The sequence below is a fragment of the Physeter macrocephalus genome, chromosome 19 (genome assembly GCF_002837175.3).
Source record: "Physeter macrocephalus isolate SW-GA chromosome 19, ASM283717v5, whole genome shotgun sequence".
NCBI classification, from domain to species: domain Eukaryota; kingdom Metazoa; phylum Chordata; class Mammalia; order Artiodactyla; family Physeteridae; genus Physeter; species Physeter macrocephalus.
Window position 1 is genome coordinate 34774616 of NC_041232.1, and position 25821 is coordinate 34800436.

Below are 25821 nucleotides of genomic sequence, written 5' to 3' on the forward strand. Positions count from 1 at the left end.
CCACCCCCCACCCCCCCCCCGCAGAGTTGGCGGCCCCGGGGTGCGGGCGACATGGTGCGCGGCAGGATCTCTCGGCTCTCGGTCCGCGACGTGCGCTTCCCCACGTCGCTCGGGGGCCACGGCTCGGACGCAATGGTAAGCGCTGCCTGACCGCCGGTGCCCTCCCGCCCCGCCGACGCTGGGCCCTTTAGGCGCGGGGCACCCTACGGGCCCCAGGAAGGTTCCCAACCTTGGAACCGTTGCTTTTGTAAGTGGAGAGGTCGGAAAGGGGAATGAGGGTATCTAGAGACTCTCCACCCTCCTAGGTTTTTTTCTTTTTCTTACTGTTCCTTTCTTTGCTGACGTTTAGTATATCCTGTTTTTACATTTACAATTCTCATTTTGCTGGAAGTGCAAATCGTACTTGCAAAACGATGTTGTTAGGTTCCCACCAGTGAAACCCTAAAACACAGCGCTAGCTTCTCAACCAGAAGGAGACCAGAAAGCCCCGGGCAGGGTGTTTTAGGTGGTGATCCTGTTTCCGCCACAGCTTGCTGTGTGACCTGGAAAATCTCCTAACCCAAGAGGCCCATCTGCGAAGTGAAGGAGTCACAGCCTGGCTGGAAAACCAGACGAACAAACTCGCAGTAACTGGGTCGTGTGAGGGGGCTCTCATGAAATTACCTGAAAACATGATTATAGAGGATGTGTCACATAAAGAGTTAAGTCGATGTCGGCCTTTGGAGATGCAGTAAAGTAAGCACTGAAGGGCATTTTTGCTCCCTGAGAGTGTTAACGGGACAGCCCACGCCACCACAACCTTCTAGTGCAGTGGTTCCCAAATATGAGTCCTGTGCAGGGTCTCCTCCAGGCCTGTCCCCACTGAATCCTCACTGCCCCTCCCGGCCCACTCACACATGGCACACTGGAAAAACAAAGTTGCAGGGTATGTAATGAATGTGTGAAACATCCGTGTTAGGATAATGATTATCTGTTACTTGTATGGAGGGAGGGGAATGGGTACCCAAGGACTTTCATTCACACTGTAAAGTTTTGCCTCTTAAGCTGGGTGGAGGGCACCCTGATGTTTATTACATTCCCTATGCTCTTTATGTACCTGAAATGGCCTCTTGTTAAAAAGTGCTAAAGTTACTTAAAAGAATGTCCTTTATTCTGAGATTACATTCTTCCTGCTTTTAAAAACCCTTATTTGTCCTTTCTTTTATGATGTTATGGTAAATGACAAAAAACACCCACTGGGCAATCCTTTGTGGATCTCCAAACAAATGTTTGCAATTTTACTGACTTGTAAAATTTGAATACCTGATCATGTGCTATCGCCTCTGCTCCTCTGAGGTGTAGCAGCTGTGGGGAAACCACACAATATCTCCAGGCCTGGATTTTCTCATCTGTAAAATGGGTATAACAGTGTCTGCTTTATACATGTAAATGAAATGTGTGTAGAGAGCCTGACACAGAGAAGGCTGGCAATAACTGTGGCTGTAATTACTGTTTAGATATGAAGAAACTGAAGCAGAAGAGCGCTGACCTCCACTTTTCTCTTCTTTGAATTTGTGAAGTGTTAAGGTTGCTGGCTTACCGTGGAATAATTTAGGAAATGGAATTTGTCTCTGGCCTGAGTGGTTTATGACCTCTGGGTCAGGAGAGATTATTATCTGACACCTGTATTGCAAGCTCATAAATACTGAAGTATTATCTCCCAGAGATATGGTGTGTGTTGTATGCTGATTTCCAAGTGCCTTCCTTTTAATTAATTAATTAACTTATTTATTTGGCCACCCCGAGGCATGCAGGATCTTAGGGGAATCTAACTCGTAAAAAAAAAATTGAGCATATATTCCAGCCACACACTCCCAACCTCCAAAATCAAGAAAGCAAAAAATAGGGGTGAACAAATAGGTAACACAATTAAGTGTTAATAAATGTTGATCCATATGTAAAATTATCTCTGTCTAAATGGCAAAGTGGGTAGGACAGGGAAAAGAAGGGCTATTTCCTATTAACATTCGAATTTCAGACTTCCCTTGGAAAATGTGAAGATGCAGCAATCCGGGCTCTAATTCCCACAGGGCCACATCAGCTGGAGCTAACTGGCTGCCCCTTAGCTGCTGTGACTGCCTCTTGCCTCACGCCCCCCTCCCCCCCGCCCGCCGCCTTTGCTTCTTGGTGTCCACCCAGCCTCTGTAGGCGTTTGAGTTAACCATCTCAGTCTTTAGCCAAAGGAATTCATTCAACGGGGTTTGCATCCTTGAGCAGCAGAGGTGACCTGGGTATCCCTGAAAACATCCTTGCCATACCAACAGGAACATACATTAATGGACTATCTATACAGCACTGCTTCCCAAACATTTAATTTTCAAAGCAGTCCCTGGAAGTAGGAACTGAAAGGTGGCCTGCTGTACTACAAGGCAAGGGGTCAGTGACCCCCGCCCCCTAAAATGGTATAAAAACTTACATGTGCACATTGGAGGGGGTGGTGTCCATAGCCTTAACCATGCTGTCAGAGGAATCCTATAGCTCTGCAACCCAGAGGACAGAGCCCTGGGTTTGCAGCTAGAACTCTCAGCCACTTAACTAGCTGTGTGGCCTTGGGCAAGTCTCTTAATCTCTCGGAATCCCCATTCCTTCACCAATAAAGTGGACATGACCTGCCTACCTTGTAAGAGGTCATGTATTTAAAGCACTCTGCATCAGCAAGGGTGTAATAAAATGGTGACCCGCCTCTTAATTTATCAGGTGGTAAACGGGCTGAGGTCACTTAAAGACCCTTAGGATCTTCTAGCCCAAGGCTATCCTGGCTGACCTGCCGACTGAGGTCAGGCGCTGAGCTGGCCCGAATCTGCTGCTAGGCAATCGCACTCTGACCGGACTCGTACTCGGGCACCGCTCCCGGTAAGGTCACTTTGCGTGTTTCTAGTCTAGGCGGAGCAGGGTCCTGCGGGTCGCCGATGAGGAGTCGCCAATGAGGAGCGAGGTGGGTGGAGAACCCGAACGAGTCAGCCTGTGGTGCAGCTCCCCCGGTACGGGGCGGAAACTTGGCGCGAAAAACGTGTGAGTCATGGGACCCTGAACTGGGCTGGCCACTCCAGTCGGGCCAAGTTCGCCAAGTTCTTGAGCGCAGCCACGCCCCTGGGCCGCACGGCCAATCAGCGCCCACTGCGCCGGGCTCTGCACATAACACTCACACACAGAAACACACACACACACACACACACACACACACACACACACACATACACTTTTTAAGCGCTGCCTGACCGCCGGTGCCCTCCCGCCCCGCCGACGCTGGGCCCTTTAGGCGCGGGGCACCCTACGGGCCCCAGGAAGGTTCCCAACCTTGGAACCGTTGCTTTTGTAAGTGGAGAGGTCGGAAAGGGGAATGAGGGTATCTAGAGACTCTCCACCCTCCTAGGTTTTTTTCTTTTTCTTACTGTTCCTTTCTTTGCTGACGTTTAGTATATCCTGTTTTTACATTTACAATTCTCATTTTGCTGGAAGTGCAAATCGTACTTGCAAAACGATGTTGTTAGGTTCCCACCAGTGAAACCCTAAAACACAGCGCTAGCTTCTCAACCAGAAGGAGACCAGAAAGCCCCGGGCAGGGTGTTTTAGGTGGTGATCCTGTTTCCGCCACAGCTTGCTGTGTGACCTGGAAAATCTCCTAACCCAAGAGGCCCATCTGCGAAGTGAAGGAGTCACAGCCTGGCTGGAAAACCAGACGAACAAACTCGCAGTAACTGGGTCGTGTGAGGGGGCTCTCATGAAATTACCTGAAAACATGATTATAGAGGATGTGTCACATAAAGAGTTAAGTCGATGTCGGCCTTTGGAGATGCAGTAAAGTAAGCACTGAAGGGCATTTTTGCTCCCTGAGAGTGTTAACGGGACAGCCCACGCCACCACAACCTTCTAGTGCAGTGGTTCCCAAATATGAGTCCTGTGCAGGGTCTCCTCCAGGCCTGTCCCCACTGAATCCTCACTGCCCCTCCCGGCCCACTCACACATGGCACACTGGAAAAACAAAGTTGCAGGGTATGTAATGAATGTGTGAAACATCCGTGTTAGGATAATGATTATCTGTTACTTGTATGGAGGGAGGGGAATGGGTACCCAAGGACTTTCATTCACACTGTAAAGTTTTGCCTCTTAAGCTGGGTGGAGGGCACCCTGATGTTTATTACATTCCCTATGCTCTTTATGTACCTGAAATGGCCTCTTGTTAAAAAGTGCTAAAGTTACTTAAAAGAATGTCCTTTATTCTGAGATTACATTCTTCCTGCTTTTAAAAACCCTTATTTGTCCTTTCTTTTATGATGTTATGGTAAATGACAAAAAACACCCACTGGGCAATCCTTTGTGGATCTCCAAACAAATGTTTGCAATTTTACTGACTTGTAAAATTTGAATACCTGATCATGTGCTATCGCCTCTGCTCCTCTGAGGTGTAGCAGCTGTGGGGAAACCACACAATATCTCCAGGCCTGGATTTTCTCATCTGTAAAATGGGTATAACAGTGTCTGCTTTATACATGTAAATGAAATGTGTGTAGAGAGCCTGACACAGAGAAGGCTGGCAATAACTGTGGCTGTAATTACTGTTTAGATATGAAGAAACTGAAGCAGAAGAGCGCTGACCTCCACTTTTCTCTTCTTTGAATTTGTGAAGTGTTAAGGTTGCTGGCTTACCGTGGAATAATTTAGGAAATGGAATTTGTCTCTGGCCTGAGTGGTTTATGACCTCTGGGTCAGGAGAGATTATTATCTGACACCTGTATTGCAAGCTCATAAATACTGAAGTATTATCTCCCAGAGATATGGTGTGTGTTGTATGCTGATTTCCAAGTGCCTTCCTTTTAATTAATTAATTAACTTATTTATTTGGCCACCCCGAGGCATGCAGGATCTTAGGGGAATCTAACTCGTGCCCCCTGCAGTGGAAACGCAGAGTCCTAACCACTGGACCACCAGGGAACTCCCCACAAGTGCCTTCTTAATCGCAAGTCTGCTTGTCAGTTCCTCAGCAGTACTGCCATGGCTCTGAGGATTGCTCCCCGCACCCTCACTGCACGCAGCACTCAGCAGTTCAGCTCCCTCAGCACTTAGCAGCAGAGCGAGCCTTCCTGATCACAAGTAGGGTATTTTCATGAAGGAGCCCTGAAACTGTTCCCCATATTTGTTCAAGCAGTGGGTTCCAGTTACGATTTCTTACCAGCCTTTTAAGAAACGTGGAGCCCTCGGGCCTGCGGTGCTCTTACCAGAGCTTATCCAGGCGCTCACTACGGTTCCAGAGAGCCCAGCTCCAGCTGAGCCTGCCACTTCCCAGCCAGACTTTTTTTTTTCTTTTCCATTATAGTTTATATTAGATATTGAATGTAGTTCCTTCTGCTATACAGTAAATACTTCTTGTTTATTTTATATATAGTAGTTTGTATATGTTAATTCTAAACTCCTAATTTATCCCTACCCACCTTCTCCTTTGGTAAGCATAAGTTTGTTGTCTGTCTGTGACTGTTTCTGTTTTGTAAAGTCCATTTGTGTGTCATATTTTAGATTCCACATATAAGTGATATCGTATGGTATTTGTCTTTCTCTGTCTGACTGACTTCACTTAGTGTGATAATCTCTAGGTCCATCCATGTTGCTGCAAATGACATTACTTCATTCTTTTTTACAGCTGAGTAATATTCCACTGTATAGATGTACCACATCTTCTTTATCCATTCTTCTGTTGATGGACACTTAGGTTGCTTCCATGTCTTGTCCCAGCCATACTTTTCCTCTGCATTCCCCGTTGTCTGCTGAGCTCCCTGGAGCTGCTGTCCAGACCACTCTCTCCCGCCTCTGCCACCCAGTCCTGTGCCACTGTGTCGCCACAAAGACTGAAGACTAATGCGCCCTTGGCCCCATCTCTGCACATCAGCCTGCAGCCATCCCTCTCATCTTTCCCTTTATTCTGTAAGGCACGTCCTTCTCCAGAACTGATTTACGCTTGTGTCCTCATGCCCACCTTTCCTGACTGCCAAGGCCTGTTCCCTTTTCATTTTAAGTCTCTCCTTTTCTAGTGGCCCCTCTCCATCCCACATGGACAGGGCTTCCCACTTTGGAATAGTCTCTACTTGGCCCTTACACCTCTCCACCCTGTTTCTGTCCCTTCCCCACCGAACCCTAGATTACTGGTCCATGCCTATTGCCTCCATCCCATACATCTACTTCCTCCTTAACCTGAAGTCAACCTGTGTCTCCTTCCTTCTCTTGGAACTGCCCTTTCTATTTCTGCTTCCAGTGTCCTTCACCCTGGTCTACATTTCTTGCTGTCTGCTGCCCACCCCTCCCTTGCTGACCACTTGCCTTTCTGGCTGCTCCTTCCTATACTGACCCCCTTCTTCCCTCTCAAGGCTCAGGCCTCAATGCCTTTCCTGTCTCATCACACCACACACTCCCATTAAGACCCCGTCTGTGTTCATGGCTTCAGTGACCACTTTTATGCCAAAGACTCCCAGATCTCATTCCTGGATCTTCACTCTCACCTCAAGTCCAACTGCCATCCTTCAGGAGGACATTCCTTTTGTCCATTCAGAGCTCCTATGTTTTCTTTGGGGAACATGAACAGTTCCCTCTGATGGGAACTCTTGTTGGTGTTTTCTGTCCTTACGTGACGTCATTCCCGGGTTTATTTGGGGATTTCTCACGTTTGCGGATTTGGGGGGAGCATTTCCCCTGCAGCACACAGACCCTGACTACTCAGCTGCCTACGTTGTCTTGGAGACGGATGCGGAAGATGGACTCAAGGGCTACGGAATCACCTTCACTCTGGGGAAGGGCACTGAAGTTGGTGAGTTGAACATCCCTTGAGGTTCCAGAATGCTTAAGTTTCATTTACATTCCAGTTCTGACCTTATTTTCCTCCGTATTTACACTGCTTGAAGTGAGTAAAAACAATAATTGATGGTTTATTTCATTGGGATAAATTTTTAAATAGCAGAATTTGGCTTCTCTCCTTGTAGTCATCCATAGACTGCAGGTGAATCCTTGAATCTCAGCCGATTTCTCTGCAGAGCTTTGAGGATCTGAACTGTGTGAGTGAGTGAGGGGCATGACGTAGGCAGGCATGCATTCACAGAACAAGGCTTATTGTTGTGTGCACAGAGTCTACGTGCTTTTCTGAATATTCCACACCGAGTTGGTTTCAAGTTCACTGCTCTTCTGGGCAGAAAAGGCTGTAGGTCCTGCCCAGTTTCAGAACTCTCATCTGGAAGAGCAGATAGTGAAGAATGCACATTGAGCCGTCAGTTAGCCTGTCTTTTCTCAGAGCTGGATGAGGGCTCAGCGGTCTTGAGTGTCCACATTTTTGGAGATAAGGAAACTGAGGCCCAGACAGCCGCTCTGTTAGTCCTGACTGCCCGAAGTGCTTTCTCTCCAGAATATTTACATACAAATTATTTGCTTGTTTTTTTATTAAATGCATAATTGTTTTTTTAATGCACGCACAGTGTACAAAATTCAGTATGTACAAAAAGAAGACCTCTGACAGATCAATTTCAATGGCTCATTAGGAGCTGAAGCCGAATTATGATAGGTTGAAGGGTGAGGGTCCAGGAAGGGAAGAAATAGATTCTCTAACTTTGGTGGTGATGTGATACCTCCCTCATGGATATTTGTACTGTCAGCCTTTGCCTAGTTGTAGAAGAAAAGTCTTGACCCACTGAACAATTTTAGTATCATCGAGCAGATAAAAGGTGTGTATGTGTGTGTGTGTGTGTGTGTGTAGGATAAGGGATGTCAGCCTTTGCCTAGTTGTAGAAGAAAAGTCTTGACCCACTGAACAATTTTAGTATCATCGAGCAGATAAAAGGTGTGTATGTGTGTGTGTGTGTGTGTGTGTGTGTGTAGGATAAGGGAACCTTTCTTGAGCGTTATGTGGATGCCATCAGGCTGTTCCAGCTCCTCCCAGGGCTGCCGTCAAGTCGTCCGTCAGCTGGGCCTTCCGCAGACGCCTCCTGTGTGCTCCTGTGTGCTCGGCGCTCTGCCAGGCACTGCAGAAATGACTTTACAAAGAGAGAGAAAAAAGGGACAGAGTCCCACGTACAAGGAGAAGGAAAGCACAAACTTCTCAGGGAGACAGACAGACTTTTTTTTTTTTTTTTTTTTTTGAGTACAAGCTACACGGAAAGAGGTTAGTTCATTGCCCAGGAGGGTCAGGACGGCTTCAGAGCAACGGTGAGGTTTTGAGATGAGCCTTGAGGGGTAACTAGGAATTGGCTGGGCGGAAGGAGGCACCTTGGCAATGATTCCCTGACCCCCTCCCCCTAAGTCAGCCATTCACTGTTGCCGTTTTCCCCCAGGCAGTGACCGCTGACCCCCACAGGTTGCCGAGCTGTGTATCAGCTTCTCCTGCAACTCTAATTCTCTGGTGTAAGTCGAGCACTTTATGAAGCTGCTTTCTCCAACCATACAGGGCGGCCCCCAAAGTTTGTACGAAACTCAGCAAGCTTACAAGATGTGTTCTGGGACAAGCCATGAGAACCACTCTCTGTTAACAGCCAGGACCTGGAACTGGGCCCACAGTGGAGGGACGCTGCACTGTCACATGGTCCCTGGGACAGATGTGCTGCTGAGTTCACTGTGTGGGGACCTCCCTGACCCGACCCCTCCCCTCCCCTCCCCACACTGTCCCAATGGATGCCTCGAGCAGGAGAAATCAATTTCCATCTCTCTGTGCCTGGAACAAATGGCTCTTTTGTGGTGATGGAGTTGGCTTCCACCTGTTTCAGACCACAGCATGACAGAACCCATTTTAATTTTAACCTTGTTGCATTTTTCAGGTGACTCACTGCCACTGCCATCTCACTGAACGCGTTAACGTGGTGTTCAAATTAAAGTTGAAAAAAATTCCATTAGCTCATCACGGTTCTTCTGCAGCCTTTATCAGCCTACTTACCTAATCATCTTTTGTGATCCAAGAAAACAGAAAGAAAACAATGCTTTCCTCATTACTGTGAAGAGAGCACCTGTATGTGAGAGAGCAGGGAAAGTTATGGTTGATTTTTTATGTATAGATGAGACCAATATAGTTTCTTTTAACAGGAAAAGAAAAAGAGGTGAAAAAAGCATAATTTTTAAAGAGAAAAAATGGCCATAAGGGTTCTTGCCAGCACGAGAGCTCAGACCCATGGTCCTCCATAGCCTTTACTGACTTGTCCCTCCCGGGCAGGAGGTCCCAGGAAGTGAGTCCTGGACAGATGTAGTCACAGGAGAGAACCCTGGCCTCAGTCAGCACGGAGCTGCCTTCAAGGCCGAGTGTTTCCAGACGGATTTCCCACCCATTGCTTCAGACGTGCACACCTGAAGTAGACTGTTCTCCACACTGGAGTCAGACCACCACCGCCCAAATTTCTATGGAAGGCACCAAATTTTAGTAAACTTCCTGCAGTGGCCTCAGTTTGAGCGAGGAGAATCCACATCCTCTAGATGACTCTATTAGTGTTGCTTGCGCTTCTCTTAGAGCTGTGAAAGATGAGCCCATCCTCAACATTTGTTAAATGTGTTTGCTTTGTGATGCAGACAGTGCATGGTTTTCAGCAACCATCTCAGTAGAACAGAGGTTTGATGCAGATAATGATACAGACTCTCTGAGTCGCTGATTTACTCTTCAGATGTCTTTAATCCAAGAGCACCAACCATCAAGGAGTGAGGAGCACTCTGTCTTCTCACAGTTCTAGGGAATGAGCAGCTGAACTGGAATCAGTCTGCATTCCATTAACAAAAGCCCTAGAGAACACGGAAGGTGTGGATCAGCCCTAAATGCTCTATGTGAGAGCCAGTGCGAAGCATCTGAGGGCTGTGTCACACAGAAGCCAAGCAGATCCTAAGAACATGTTTTAAATACTTTCAAAACATCTTTCTCCTAAGATCTGACTGATAGTAAAATTGTGCCTCTACAACTATCCTGTGAAATGATGTGAGAATTTTAATATTGAAGCAGTGGCTATACCAAACAAAAGTCGATCAAAATTTTTTATAATAAATTCATTGCTTTAGGGCTAAGTTGATGACTTGGTTTGATTATTTTGGCCATTTACACATAGACTGAGTGTTTTATAGACTGAGCAAAGGATAGAAGGATCTTTCCCATACAGTTTGTTACTTTACTTGTTCATCTGAAATAACACAATAAAGTCTTTTTTAAGTAGAACACCAAAGATAAGTAATTGATGGTAATGCTGACCCAAGTGAAGATTAACCTTGAAATTAGTTATGAAAAATGTAGTCTATCACAAGTCAATGGTATGAAATTTAACGTTTATGAAAAGTGTTTTCATGTAGTTTAACATTTTACATGTAAGTATTAAGCTAATTGCAAATTCATTTCATTTTTAATAGAGTTATGCTGTGAATTCAAGATACTTTCTATACTTGAAAATGATGAAAAGGCATTTTTTAAAAAAATTCTAAAGTCAGAGTCTTATTCCTTAGGATCAATGAATTAGCAAGGTTTGGTATGGAAGATGACATATGGACAATTTACAAAGTGAACAGGAAAATGATTTGGGAACATGAATTAAACTTTCAGATCTATGGCTCTGTCAATCAAAATCGGTTTGCTCCTTTCAGAAATTAAGCTCAGTATATAGATTAACAGCTATTCTATTGTGTGCTATTAGTGTGTACTATTAGTTATGACAACCATAGAAGACATATTTGGGGCAATTTTTAAAGGCATGTACCTTTTGTATTTAAAATTATTTTCATTAATGCCCACATTAGATTGTTTGTGGTGCTTGCGTGTCTTAATTTGTTTACACCAGAACTAAACGAGAATTAAATCCCCTTTAATAGTTGTCTGTGCTGTGAATGCCCTGGCCCCCCACCTGCTTAACAAGGACCTCGGGGACATTGTTGGTGATTTCAGAGGCTTCTACAGACAGCTCACGAGTGACGGGCAGCTCAGATGGGTAAGGCACCTGTTTTGTAAAACACTTCTGTAAATAACTCAGGTCTCATGTCCTTTGATTGCAGCATTTGTGAAAATAGAGACAAGTTTACAATTTTAAGGTAAAACATTTTATTCAGATAAATTAGGGCTTGAACCATTTGGACAATCAGTATTTTGAGGTAATCTGTTCCTTTCTGTAAGACTTGAATCTGGACATATTTGGATCCTGAGAGCTATCTCTGTCCTTATGGACCTCATCTCTGCTCCCTGGATGGGGAGAAGCGGTCTAGACCCTCTAGAGGATAAAGTGCTGTATGGGCAACCTTTTTAAGGTAGACGTAATGTGAGTAGAATTGAAGTTGTGGGAGGAGGTTATTAAGGACAAATGTAAGAGAAGAGCAAAGGTTAAGAAGAGAAAGACCAGAGCACCTTTATGTGTATAGGGCTATATTTGAACCCTAAGTTCAAAGCATGAAGAAAATCAGGTTCTAGAGAGAGGATTTTATCACAGTAAGGTCAGTCCAGCAGCCGAGACCTTGCCGATGTCTCCTGACATCAGCTCTGTCTTTTCCTAAGTGCTCAGTCTCCTGTCCATGCACAGAGAAAGGCACATTGTCCACGTTGCCTCGGATTTCATTCTTAACTTCTGCCAACCAAGTGAAACTTGCTTTTAAAGCATCCCCTCGAAGGAGTTCCCACTGGTCGAATCTGGGACAATTCAAGCATCAAAATAAATGTGGTGGTGATGCGTATAAGTCACTGAATAACTTAAGACACCATGAGTCCTTTCAGATAGCAAACAACCAACCAACAAGGGAAACTTTGTCATTACAATCGAATACACACTAATATAACAGGAATGGTAACATTAGAAAACCACCATATTACAACCATACCTGTAATTGAGTGAGGCGAGAATCACCAATGGATGCTAAAACTTGGGGGCAATATTAATCTCCTTACTTAGAAAGGGAAATGGTAACCACACAGTGGGGAAGCCTAAAGGATACTGACTTACCCAAGCACTAAAAGATAATAGCCCTAACAAAAAAATGTGGTGGCAACGTTGCAATCTAATCATGATGGGGCTGCAGACCAACCCAGATGGAGGAACACTGTGTAAGTCAACTGGCCTGTATTCTTTGAGAATTCTTTGTAAGCCAATATTCTTTGAGAATATTGATATCATTTTTAAAAAGAAAATTTGCTCCAGATAAAGAGAGACTAAAGTGACATGTCAGCTAAATGAAATATGTGAATACAAGAAAGTACATTATTGGGACAATTGGTGAAATTTGATTATGGACTGTCTTTGTAGGTAATAGTATTCTATCAATGTTATATTCCCTGAATTTGATCCTTGTTATATGGTCATGTAGGATAACGTCCTTGTTTTTAGGAGCTACATTCCGAAGTATTTAGGGTTAAAGGGGCATGATATTTGCAACTTACTCTCAAATTACTCAGTAAAATAAGTTTATATTATATATTTTATTTTTCTGTACATATGTGTATATGTGTGTACATATGTATATACAAAGAGAGAGAGAGAGAGAAATGTACAGGGGTTCTTTGTACTATTCTTGCACATCTCCTATAGGTTAGAAACTATTGAAAAAGAGCTTACCCTCTAAGTGAGTTTCCATCGCTGCCTTTTAATTCATGAAACGTGTCCCTGGCTAGAAGACCTAAATATCTTTTTCTTTTCTAAGAAGTGCTGGTGTGTTTTGCTTCCTAACCAGATCGGTCCCGAGAAGGGTGCGGTGCATCTGGCCACGGCGGCCGTTCTCAATGCCGTGTGGGACCTGTGGGCCAAGCAGGAGGGAAAGGTAATCCTCCAGGCAGCACCTCTGTGACCCTGCAGCACAAACACTTCCTCTACGAGCAAAGGCAAATGCACAGCAGGCTCCCAAGTGACATACGGAGAATTGTTCGATTATTCGTCTCTGCTGAGAGGTACTGGCCACAGTCAGGTTGTTGTTGGAGTAGGTTAGAAAGGGCTGAGCAAGAAGGGGTGGCAGAGGCGAGGGGCTGGGAGGCAGCATGAGCCGGTGGGCAGGCAGGCAGGTGTTAGTCTGATAGTGGGAATTCGCCACTAGTGCATTTACTGTCAGAAAACAAGTGGGTACTTCACACGTTTTGGGTACTTCACACATTTTACAAATCTTTTCTTTTCTTCAAGCCTCTGTGGAAGTTACTTGTTGACATGGTAAGTAAATTCTTTAATATTCTCATTTCATTGTTTCTGTAAATGAAATGGATTTCATGGATTACTTGCCTTTTGATAATCAGTAAATACATTCAGCACTGTCTCTGGATCAATCACTGTAGTGCTGATCAAACAAAACCCAGTAAAGTCTAATATTCTTTTTTTTTTTTTTTTTTTTTTTTTTGGCTGTGTCGGATCTTTAGTTGTGGCATGACGGATCTTTCTTTGCCACACGCGGGCTCTTCGTTGCGACGTGTGGGCTTGTCTCTAGTTGTGGCGTGTGGGTCTTTTCTCTCTCCAGTTGTGGCGTGCGGGCTTCTCTCTAGTTGTGGTGTGCGGGCTCCAGAGTGCATGGGCTCAGTAGTTGTGGCGCACGGGCTTAGTTGCCCCGTGGCATGTGGGATCTTAGTTCCCCAACTAGGGATTAAACCCGCATCCCCTGCATTGCAGGACGGCTTCTATACCACTGGACCACCAGGGAAGTCCCAAGTCTAATATTCTTTTTCTGGTATTTGAAGTAACAAAGAGCTGTGCTCACGCATGCAGGGAGGTCCGATGGTCCCGCCTCCCCCACTGTGGCACTTGCTTCCACATGCAATACAAATTCTTGAGTTTCCGTTTCCTAACTGTGAAAAGGGGATAATCATAACTTCTCTAGAAGCTCCATAGAATTGGTTTAAAGACCAATTGAGAAAAGTGCCTTACAAACTCTGACGAGCAAGATGTTATTATTAAAATATTATCTGGTCACTTTGACTCCAAGAGCAAATAGCAGATCAGACTCTTGAGGAAGGAGCCCACGGTGAATTCTAAAGATGTGCCCCTGCCGTTTCCTTTCTCCTTGACCTGTTGATATCAGGGATGAGCACCTGGCTGCCAAGGAGGAAAAAACTCTGGGCAGGTTAAGGGGAGTGAACTTCAGACCCAGGCAGACCTGGCTTTGAATCTGGACTCCACCACTTCCTGGCTGCGTGAACTTGAGCATGCCGCTTAACCTCTCTGAGCATCATCTGGCTCAGGGCGATGCCTGAGATGGTTGGTGAAAATCTGGTGTTTAACAAACAAAGGTCCTGGGACTTCCCTGGTGGCGCAGTGGTTAAGAATCCGCCTGCCAACGTAGGGGACACAGGTTCGAGCCCTGGTCTGGGAAGATCCCACATGCCGCGGAGCAACTAAGCCCATGCGCCACAACTACTGAGCCTGTGCTCCAGAGCCCGCGAGCCACAACTACTGAGCCCGTGTGCCCTAGAGCCTGTGCTCCACAACAAGAGAAGTCACAGCAATGAGAAGCCTGCACACCACAACAAAGAGTAGGCGCCCACACGCAGCAACGAAGACCCAACGCAGCCAAAAATAAATAAATTTACTAAAAAAAAAAGGAAAAACAAAGAACCATGGCCTTGAAGACTGTTGGGCCGGCAGACGTTGTCCCTTCTCTGGAGGAAAGTGAAAACGAGAGGCTGTAACATCATCTCTCTGACATGGTTGCGGGTGGCATGGGGGCGCCATCTGAAGGGGAAGGACGTGGACCTCTTGAGCCACCTGCAGGCTAAAGGTTGGCCTCTCAGAGGAGGTGGCCCCCAGAACTGAATGATTTGGGGCCACTAGGAAGGTGCCTGAAATCCCACCTGTGGACTTTTCATTCTTTTGGATCCTGTTCCCTGTTTCAATGCCAGTGGTCTTAAAAGAAGCAGAATCTCAGCATTGAGAGCTTTTATGATATTTAAGGGTTACAGCGGAGTACTATTGGTCACAGTACAACCTGCTTCCAAACTGACTGACTTAGATTGGGGTGGGGAGGTCTCGCCAGAAACCCAGCCGAGAATGTGGGCTTCCCCAGTGAGGCCAAAGCCCCGACTTCAGGGAGGGAGGAGAAGGGGACCCAGAGATCCTTTCCCGGACAGAATAAGCCCATGTCCAGCAGATTCTTAGAAACATAATCCACTTGTGGATTGATGTGGGCCTTTCCTACCTGCTGTCTTGCTGCCAGGACCCCAAGAAGCTGGTATCCTGCCTAGATTTTAGGTACATCACCGACGTCCTAACAGAGGAGGAAGCCTATGGTGAGTCATCCCGAGGAACTGGGAGCTTTCTGGTCCATTCTTATATGGAGGCAACGGGGCCGAGTGCTTTGTTGTCTAAAAGAGTGATAATGCTTTTTATTTTTTCCAGAAATCCTGCGGAAAGGTCAAGTTGGGAAAAAAGAGCGAGGTGGGTTGTGAGGAAATTCTCTTCATTTTTGCTATCATTGTGCACTCTTGAGTGTCCCCATCCTTGAGTGTCCAGGGGTTCGCATCATCCCCCTGCAGCAGGCCCACGGACAGACGGTTGAGTCTAGATGCAGTGGCCTCCTGGTGTGACCTCATAGGTCAGAGTTCACTTCGGCCACTGCTGGGAGCAAGGCTGGTTTTAGGGTTACACCGCACGCCATGGGCAAGGCCTTGGTCAGCAGGGCGTCCCAGAGGGTATCCCGGGCCCTGGGTGTGACATCCTTGGGATCCGCACCGCCTCCGGGTGCCTTTGCAGGGCGGGCAGGAGAACAGCTGGATTCTCCGTGGGCAGCGTCTTAGCCACGGGCGAGTCTAAAGCTGAAGGTCCCGCAAACACAAAGTGTTAATGAGCGTCGTGTTTCCACAGAAGAGCAAATGCTGGCGCACGGCTACCCCGCCTACACCACGTCGTGCGCCTGGCTGGGCTACTCGGACGCCACGCTGAAGCAGGTGGGCGCTTGAACCTGGTTTTCTAGACAGGCTTTCTGGAGAGACGTCATGTTTTCCTCTTAGCCTTTCTGAATCGTTAGGGATCCCAGGCCTCGCCCTGGAGGTTCTTGGATGTGAGGCAAAAGGAAAGCCGTTTCCATTGTGGACACTGGGGCCGTGAGCTGGTGAGCCCCACCTCGGCCCTGGAGGGGGAAGCCGATTCCCGGGCAGAGGCAGCAGCATAACATGGTGCAATGTGAGCCCTAACCGGGCTCTGCCTCAGTTTCCTCACTGCAAAGTGGGGAAATAATAACTGTCCCGGGGGGCGTCTTGAGGATTCCGATGAATGCTGCCGTGGTGTGATGCTCGCAGCACATGGTGGCACCTGGTGGGCGGTCAGCGCCTGGCTGCTTTACTGCCCTTTCCCATCACCCTGCGCTCACCTGCCACTGAGAGAGAGAGAGAGAGGGGAGACTAGCTTCTGTTCGTTACTCTTTTATTCACTCATTCTGTGGATGCCACAGAACATCCTGGCTTTAAAAAGAGGGACAGAAATGCTCCATTCCCCAACCAGGAATGTTGTGACCATTAATGAAATGGTTCCCATAGAGATGAGGAAAGAAAGTCACCAAGCAGTCATGCTCTGTTGGCTAAGCTGTTTCTGCTCTGAATTTCAACACATGGTGGTTCTTCTGGTTCATGGTACAGCCTTAGCGTTTGTGAAGCCAAATCAGAGATGGCCAAGGTGCCGCTTAGACCTAGGAGTGTGTGTGGTGATGGCTCTGCTCCTCTCCCCACAGCTCTGCAGCGAGGCGCTGGAGGACGGCTGGACCAGGTAACTTGTTTGGGTGAACTTGACTCTCCAGTTAGCGAGAGAGGCTGGTCGGTGGAGAGAAGCCAGAATCCAAAGGCACCAAGGAGGCCAGGATTCGCCCGGAGCAGTCTGGTGTGTAAGGACACACCAGGGAAATTTCAGCTGAAGCTCTTTCTCCGAAGACGAGCTATGAGTCTAGTTAGAATCCTGGAACATCAGAGTTGAAAGAGATCATTGATTTCCAGCCCCGATCTAGAAGAGAAATCTACTCTTTACTGTAGTAACAAGCGTTGATTCAGCTTCTACGTGAAAACCTCCAGAGGCAGCGAGCTTGTAGGGTGCTTGTGCGTTGTTGGAAGGCTCTGAGTGTTAGAAGAGCTTCAGTGTAGCAGACCCTTTGCTTCCCTATAACTTCCAGCCACTGGTCACAATAATTCTCTTCAGAGTTCTTCTCCCAAGAGCCTGGCCCCCCTCTTCCCCAGGCCACCTCCTCTCCAGACCGACCCTCTGCCTTCTCTTCTGTCCTTCTCCTGTGTGGTTATGGACCCCTGGGCATCCTGCGGTTTCCTTGGGGTAAACTACGGTGGGCAGTGGCCCCGAATCCCGAAGCTGTGCAGGACACAGAGGGACCATCACCTTTTGATCTGGTCACTGAGTCCATCCATGCGGCTCAAGGTGGCCATTGTGCCTGTGACCCATCACCAGACTCTCTGCACGACAGTCTGGCCACCCGCCTTCTGCTGCTCCAGGTGTGGTCTGTGGAGCAGCACTAGTGTGCCCTGCCGCTGCTTGTGGTAGATTTAGAAAACCATTTATATGGGCTGCTTAATAAATAAGGACCAAAAAAAAGATCTCCGATCAACTTTTTTAAAAAAAGTGCAGAATCTTGGGCCTCACCCCAGACCTGCTGCATCAGAATCTGCATTCTAACAAGATCCCTGGGTGATCTGCATACCCACTGAACTTTGAGAGGCACTGACTGAATTCTGGTTGAATCCTCAGCTAAGTAAAGGGTTGGGCACTGAGAACTTGATGGAGGCAGCATGAAGCAGTGGAAAGAGGCTTGGGATGTGGTGGATTTGGAATCAACATCATGCCTTTTCCCTTCATCTCCTGCAGTGCCTGCCTGCTGTGTGACCATGGGCAAATTGTTCAACCTCTCTGAACCTCATTTTCTCTCTATAAAATGGGAATAATAATATCTCATGGTTCTCCTCAAAGTTGCTGTCTCTGAAAAGGACCAGCACAGCCAGGATTGGTAGCAGGTGCTCAGTAAGTGCTGGCACCTTCCCTCCCAACATGTACCCAGGGAAGGCTGGAGCAGACACCGCTAGGAGTCAGAGAAGGCCGAGGAGAGATTCCTAGGCCCCTGAGCATGGGAAGCCCAGCATCCAGAAGCTAAGGCTTCCTTCCACCCAGGATAGAAAGGTCATCTTTAGTGTGTTTGGTGCTGAGCACAGGGGAGAGAACGGCACAGGCTGTGCGAGGGGCTTTTTTGTCAGCACAGAGGGTGGGTGTTGTGGAAAGGAGGACCTTGGGCCATCCTGGCTCCAAAGCGGCAGCCTGGCGTCCGTGTGTAGGACAGAGGCTGGTGATTGAGGGAGAGGATGCCAGCTCACCCGCCAAGTCTGACTATGCCTTTTCCGTTCTTAAGTCCTCTTCATGGCACAGCAAAAACTCAGTTAATGTTATTAAAGATCTAGCTGCTCTGTCCATTGCTGGACTTCAGGACAGCAGGTAATTTAGAGTTACTGCCCTGATACTGAGTAAAAAGATACACTTACAGGGTTATTTTTGAGTGGCTTGTCTGAAGATTGATTGGGAAAGGGCAAAAGTTTACTAGAAAATGTGACCTGTGAATTATTGACAGAAACAGTCACTTCTGCAGAAAAGCCACGTGTCTTTGCCAAGTCAGGGGGACAGATCTAAATTATGAGACCAAATTTATTTTATAGGTTTAAGGTAAAAGTTGGTGCTGATCTCCAGGATGACATCCGTAGATGCCGACTCATCAGAAACATGATCGGCCCTGAGAAGACGCTGGTAAATAACCTCCCTGCCACTGAGAAGTAAGCAGCTGTATGTGAGAAGCCTTGTCCAGGGCCAAAATACAACTTGTTTCAAGCAAGGATTAAAGAACATTTGGAATTTTAACACCTTATGTCAGAAGTACAGCTTTGAGCTCTTGGAGTAGGCGAATTGTTTAAAAAAACAAAAAACAAAAAACTGAGGGGGCTGATTGATAGTTTTTTATTCTGCAGAACTAATTCAGTAAGATCAGGTTTAGGGATTGTTCCTTTGTGCTAGGACAGATGTGCCTGAGCAAACAGGTCTCCCATTGGCGCCCCGGGTATGTCAATCATTCAACCCCCCTTCTTAAATCCGCCAACCCACCTTCAGGTAGGTGGGTCTCAGGGAGCCATTGCTCAAGAAATGCTGGAACTTCTGCCGAGATAAATGTTAAGGATCAGTCATTCCTACGTATTTTTATAAAACATTTCTTCCTATGTGTAAAATATTTTCATAAAATAGTCACAATAAGATGTTTTCATATCTTTTTGGAGGCATGTTTCATATATTAAAATAGAAATTTGAGTCCTGGACCTAAGATCAAAAGTCCCAGTATTTATACATGGATTAATGCTACTTTTGTCTTGTGAGGTCATTCTCATCCAAATAATTTATGACAAATAGGTTCCCACAGCGTTCCACAAGGGACCTCTTACCACTCAGCACATTCTACTAAAGAAATCCATCTGTGTCTGACTTCTCCAAGTGTGATAGCAGGGATGGAGAGGCCCTTTCTTGTCTCCGCACACCCAGCACCTGGCTTCCTGGCAGTCTCGATGCACACAGAGGGCCCAGGCCTTAGAGTGAGAGGCCTGGATTTGAACTCACCATTTACTTATCGTCCTTGAGCAAGTTACTTCTCTGCATATCAGTTTTCTTGTCTGCAAGATGGGTTAATGTGAACTGCCTCATCGAGTTATTATAAATATTAAATGGGACAAAATCCATTAAATGGGACAAAATCCATTAAATGTCTAGCAGAGTAGATGCCTAATTAATGGTAGAGTTTGGGTTACTTATTATTGTGCCAAACACATAGTAGGCAATAGCCAATAAGTGACTATTGAACAAACTCGGTATTAACTGTGCATGATTCAGAATGTGATAAATAAAACAGTTCCTACAAATGATGAACCCTGCAAGACAAATGTATTTGGGTGGTTTCTAAATGTAGATCAGGCTGGAGCTCCAGGGCCAGCAAGCACTTCTGGGCCCAGGCCAGGGCACTTCTGGACCTCACAGTGGCTCCCTGAGCAACTTGCATCTCCTCTGAGACAGTGTATGGAGCCAGAGTTCATCCTGGTGGCTGCTCTCGGGTTCCCTTTGTTATGGGTGTGTACTGGGCCCCAGCAGTCAGAGGCACCGAGTGACAGCGTTTCCTCCCTGGGAGACACAGCCTGCAGCAAGGTCAGCAGCGGGCACACCTCCCCACGAAGGGTCTCTCCCTCCTTTCAGATGATGGATGCCAACCAGCGCTGGGATGTGCCCGAGGCCGTGGAGTGGATGGCGAAGCTGGCGGAGTTCAAGCCCCTATGGATTGAGGAGCCCACCTCCCCTGATGACATTCTGGGGCATGCCACCATTTCCAAGGTAAAAAACCTGCTGCTGTTGCTAGAGTGGTGGTCACAGATCCTAAGATTCCTGGGCTTATTCCCTTTCACAGTTCTATTTATTTTAGAGAAGTAAATTGCTAAAAGTTGAAAGGCTACCAGCAATCCAAAGGTTAACAGACCTGATTCCCATACTTTGTAAATACAGAAATCTGACTGATACTCAAATATTTTACTAACCCAGACTGAAACAAAGTGTAGATTCCTCTGGCTGATTCACAAGCAAAGGTTTGCTTAGGTAATGTCAAGGTCAGGCCTCCCCGCATGAGATGGCTGCCCATCCGTTTCCACAGAGCCCTTGAACCAGGGCGCTTCCTGGGCAAACTCACCTGAATTCGGGCCGGCTTCTCTCCCTTTCATATGTAAGAATATGTGAGAAATATCCTGTCTCTCAGGGAGAGTCTCCCATTAGCCGGGTTCACAGCACAGATTTATGAGCCAGAGCGCCAGGTGGGTCACTTGTGAGGAGAAAGTGTAACTTCTGGGAGCCCTATATTTTTGCATCCTGACAGAGCAAGCTCCATGAGCAGCCCTATTTAAACCAAAGGCTGCCGGATGGGTGAGAAATCAGGGAGGAACTGGTTGTGGGATGGAACACGTGCTGGCGTCAGACAGAGATGGCCCAGGGCACCCCCCACCCCCATCACCACCCCCACCCCCACCTTCTGCGGCTCCTTAAACTTCACACGGCTCGATGGCAGGGCTGTTTCCTTCTTCAGCTCTAAATAGCTGAACAGCTCTAAATATTTTTGAACATTAGGAGTCTCAGTTCAAAAACTTAGGAAAATAACATCAGGTTGCCTTATATTTTACAGGCACTGGTTCCCCTGGGAATTGGCGTTGCCACCGGAGAACAGGTAAGAGATGTCTCCTCAGGGTCAGCACACACTGGCCACCGACAGGGGACACTGGCATACACTAGGCTACATCACCTGTGTTGTTCTGAGTTGTGAGATTTTCTTAATCTCAGAAATTGGGTCACCTTAGACCACTTCATAGTCTAGAGTAAGATATATATAGTCAAGAGTTTGCATGTTCTTCTACAATTCCTATGACTAAGGTCATTTATCTTTTTCAAAGTAGCTCATCAGAATTTACAAGGCAGCAATTTAAAGCTGCAGGGGCCTAATATGCACCATGTGGTTTTAAGAAAGCCAGCTTCCAAACTGGGTAAACATGATTGCATTCCCTTTTTGTGCTTATAAACGAAGCACAAGTGCCTGCCAAAGCCCGCAGCAGGCGACCCACGAGCGGAGCTGTGTGAGGGAACAGATTCTCGGCTTTCCCAGCAAAAGGAGCAGCGCCGTTCTGCCACGCTTCTGTTTTGTCGCCCGTGCCACCTGCTCATCGCCATCCCCTTATTTCATCCTGATGCTTCATCTCTCACTTAGAGGTGGCGGTTATGCACTGATAGGTGGCGAGTGGTGTGACTTTTATGTGACACACACGTGGTTCCGCCAGCAAATCTGTCACAAAGTGATCAGAAGGTCCCCGCCTGGCCTGTCAGGGCTCACCTTATGCCAAGTGAGAACAAAAAATGAATACAGTCCGGGCTTCCAGGAGGCCACCGATGAGAGACTCGGAATGGGCACAGGTGCCAGGTGTATAGATCCTGAAGGCCGAGGCTGACTTTTCTGTTGGTGTATTTTAATTCTATTTCCAGTGCCACAATAGAGTGATATTTAAGCAACTCCTACAGGCAAAAGCCCTGCAGTTTCTCCAGATCGACAGCTGCAGGCTGGGGAGTGTCAACGAGAACCTCTCAGTGCTGCTGATGGCCAAAAAGTTTGACAGTAAGGGCACCGCGGGGTCACGGACCAAACACCATTTCCCTGCCTGGTTCCCTCTGGAGTTTCCCATTTTGACTTTTTTCTAACTCTCATTTAGGCTTAATCAGGGAATCTTTGATGATTTTCATTCCTAAATATTAATGATTTAATCACCTGCAGGCAACAAGCAAAGCCACAGGTTCTCCTTCACTTCTCCCTTGCTGCCCTACTTGGCACTCAGTGGAAATGTCTTCACTTTTAGTTCCTGTGTGCCCGCATGCTGGTGGACTTGGCCTCTGTGAACTGGTGCAGCACCTGATTATATTTGACTTCATATCAGTCTCTGCAAGCCTCAAAGACAGGTCAGTGATGTGGCATTAACTTCAGTACTGTCTCTCAATCCAGGCCAGACCTCTGGCCACTGGCACATCCCATAACTCAAAGGCAGTTTGAGACCCACTACTGAATAGTCTTTTTTCTTCTGGAGGGTGGTTTCCCGGTAACTGACTTACTGTTTTCTAGGTACATAAGGGGGGGGTGGGGAGAGTCTGCAACCAAGTGGAAACCAGAAACAACTCCTGTTTCTGACTTTCTAAAGCCCCACTTTCATCATATGTATACTCTCTGCTTCTGTCCAGTTTCTTCCCAACACTGGCGTCTTCAGGATCTGGCTGCATCTTTTCGTTCCATCTTATTTCTCAACATGCGCCAGTAGAGCTTTAAATTAGGACAACCTCCTTCCAGTCACCTGCAGACACACGACTTTATTATGCCTTTCTTTCCTCCAAGAATTAAATGCAATCGTGCAGAAAGATCACTAGGAGTATATAGTGAAAGCATGAGGACTCGCATGGGAAAGGTGAACATCAAGTTCAGGGCTGAGAAATGGGACCTGTGAGGGTCCATGGGGACTTCAACTATAAAGTAATGGTTCTTTCTGCAGCTGGGTATTTAAACCTGAGATATTTTAAACCAGAAAAATGAACACTCCTAGATTATTCTGCTTTTGCCCCCTCATTTCAGTTCCTTAAAGCAGGACCAAGGGAAGGGCTCCAGCCAACCTTGACAGGTCCTGCAAAGTTTTGAGGAATGCAAAAAAGAGGGTCGGCCCTGACCCACTGGGCACTATGCCCGCCCATGAGTGGGTGAGAACCTCATGCCACCCCCTGAAAGCAGACCTCACTGCTTGGGAATGCCACCACGCAGGATGGACAGCCACCAGACACAGATGCCGTGTGCTGTCACCTGCTTTGTAATCCTGTGTGTGGATCACTGCTTCCCTATTCATTCTTCAAGGCCCACTGTCCTCTCCCAAGGGGCCGGTTTTTCATCTGTAGCCTGTTCTTTATACACAGTACATATTATAGTCAACAACTTGGTATCTACGACCATTGAAACCACAAGGCCCTCTCTTACCAGTTCCTTTGTGTCTCCAGCACTGGACACAGGGCCTGCTCATCTCAGCTGTTCATTAACCAATGGCTGAAGTAAGGCAATAGTTAGGTCACTTGCCCCAAGTCACAAAATTAGACAGTGGCTGACACCTAATTTGAACAGGTTGGTCTAAAACCTGTTTGATCCTAAAACCTGTGCTCTTCTAAATCATTTGTAGCTGGAAGGGACCTCATTTGGTGACTTTAATCTGTTCATCTTTTGGCTAGAGGCACCCAAATAATCCCAGATACGTCTAAGTCTAAATTGATGCCTTTTGGGTCACAAAACCTTAAGTTAAAAGATACTTCACAGTTCATTTCATCCAAGCCCCCACACTGCTTTATCTCTTACAGAGAAGAACCTGAAGTCCAGAGGCTGAGGGACTTACATAGAAATACATGGTATCAGCCAAGCCTTGGCAGAGTCCATCGTTTCTTAGTGGTGCTTGCCCCTTTGCCCTAACAGCACCACATGAACTATATCTAACTGAAGGCATTGTTACCCCAACCCGATTCCTTCCTCCCAGGATGTGTGAATACGTCGACCACCTGCACGAGCACTTCAAGTACCCCGTGATAATCAAGAAGGCTTCCTATATGCCTCCTAAGGTGAGTTTGGCCAGGGAGGCCACCCTTGAGGAGGCGCTGCCATCCCTGCCCTACTCTTCTCAGGAGCTAGACCCCAGAGCACAGAGCTTTGTCTCCTTCAAGTCTGTTTTCAATATCTAGAAACAAATGGCTCTTCAGTCAAATTCCCCAGGCCTGAAGGTCAGGATGCCCCTGACAAGGCTTCTCTCATGCCAGCCTTTCCTCACCAGCTGGACCTGAAAACATGCACTCCTTGGGCCCTTCCTGCCCAAAACAAAACTAAACTAAAAAAATAAACCCGGCACCATCTAGCAAGTTAGTGAAAGGTTTTGACTGCAGTTGTGTTATCTGCGCCATTCATCCTTCTGTTCAAGAGAGCAGGGCTCATTTTCACCAACACAGGTTGAACTATCAAAGGAAGTGTGAATAGTTAACTATCCTGAGAAGCAGCCAATAAAGTACATCCCTCTCCCCCATTTCAAACAACCTGCAAACTTATTTTTAAAATATTAGTTCAGTTGCCTCTGGCTTAGATTTAAAAGCATTTCTAGGAACAGCAGAAATAAGTAAAATAAATGACTTTTGTTCTAGGTGGTTATTAACATGATTCCATTTTTTGTCTTTGATAGGATGCTGGTTATTCAACAGAAATGAAGGAGGAATCTGTAAAGAAACACCAGTATCCAGATGGTGAAGTTTGGGAGAAGCTCCTTGCTGCTCAAGGGAATTAGAGCTGAATGCTTACCAGCTTTTGCTTTAAGTGAATGAAAAGGCTTAAAATTTCTTGGGTATGGTTTTACAATAATAGAAAAAAAAATTCATCCTACCAATCAGAACAAGTTCAGCTGAAAGTTATACTAACCTCAGGCATCAGCTTAGTCATCATTACTTGATTCTTTTAGCAAAAAACACATTCTCCTGTGTAATCTTTAAACCAAAGTAGATCCAACTGTCTCAAAGTCCAGGAAGATGTTAAATCTTAAAATTTCTATCACGTGCTGGTACCTAGACATTAAATTTTACTTTGAAAATAAGCAGCATGTTGGAATAATTCCTTAATCTTTTTAAAAACACACTTGTCATAAATTAGCATAATAAAACAGTCGTGCAGCACTATGGGGTATCTGATACGCAGCAAAGGTAAAAACATTTCACTGATCAGCCCTGAGGTGGTTTAGCATCTTTCTCTTGCTCAGTCTAAGCACGTTATTAGAGAATTCACACCGTGCTGAAGCTAATGAGGGTAAAGTGATATTTCATAGACTATTTTTATAACCCTTAAAGCCTTTATCCCAAATAATCATTGTATTTTAATGATAAAATGCAGCTAGAATTCGATGACTCATAGAAAAATAGGGTGAAATATAGCTTAGTCAGCATTTCTAAAATATACCTTACCCATCTAAGCAGCATCCAAACGAGAATACAGCATAGGTATGTTTGTTTAGGAGGGTTCAGTTAAATCTGTTTTAGGCAGGAACTGAGCAGATAAATGGCAACATGGAATTAAAAAAAACAAACAAACATGAATGCAGAACATTACAGCAAGATATAAAACAAATATAACTTTATATGTTCATAACCACACTAGGCATTATCATGACTGATGCTGTTATCCAGCTTGCTCCAATTTGGGGCAATAGTTATACATAATTCTTGAAATTCACTGACCATTTTCATAAAAACATTATGAAGT

General features: G+C 46.2%; 1 protein-coding gene across 3 annotated transcripts; it reads left to right on the forward strand.

The window, feature by feature from the left end:
• ENOSF1 (enolase superfamily member 1) lies at positions 1 to 25140 on the forward strand. 3 transcript variants are annotated; one of them, XM_007107845.3, is made up of 16 exons: positions 1 to 135; positions 6724 to 6832; positions 10837 to 10952; positions 12676 to 12762; positions 13116 to 13142; positions 15133 to 15205; positions 15315 to 15353; positions 15780 to 15862; positions 16642 to 16676; positions 18611 to 18698; positions 20181 to 20315; positions 21151 to 21192; positions 21999 to 22128; positions 22367 to 22466; positions 24065 to 24146; positions 24755 to 25140. In XM_007107845.3, the coding sequence occupies exons 1-16, from the start codon at positions 52 to 54 to the stop codon at positions 24854 to 24856; spliced, it is 1332 nt and encodes a 443-aa protein (XP_007107907.1). In that variant the 5' UTR covers positions 1 to 51; the 3' UTR covers positions 24857 to 25140. The 3 variants fall into 3 exon arrangements, with proteins under 3 accessions (XP_007107907.1, XP_007107908.2, XP_023976505.1); XM_007107846.4 differs by lacking the exons at positions 1 to 135; positions 10837 to 10952 and having other exon boundaries at positions 6770 to 6832; XM_024120737.3 differs by lacking the exons at positions 1 to 135; positions 6724 to 6832 and having other exon boundaries at positions 10938 to 10952; positions 12676 to 12889; positions 24755 to 25136.
• The last annotated feature ends 681 nt before the right edge of the window (positions 25141 to 25821 follow it).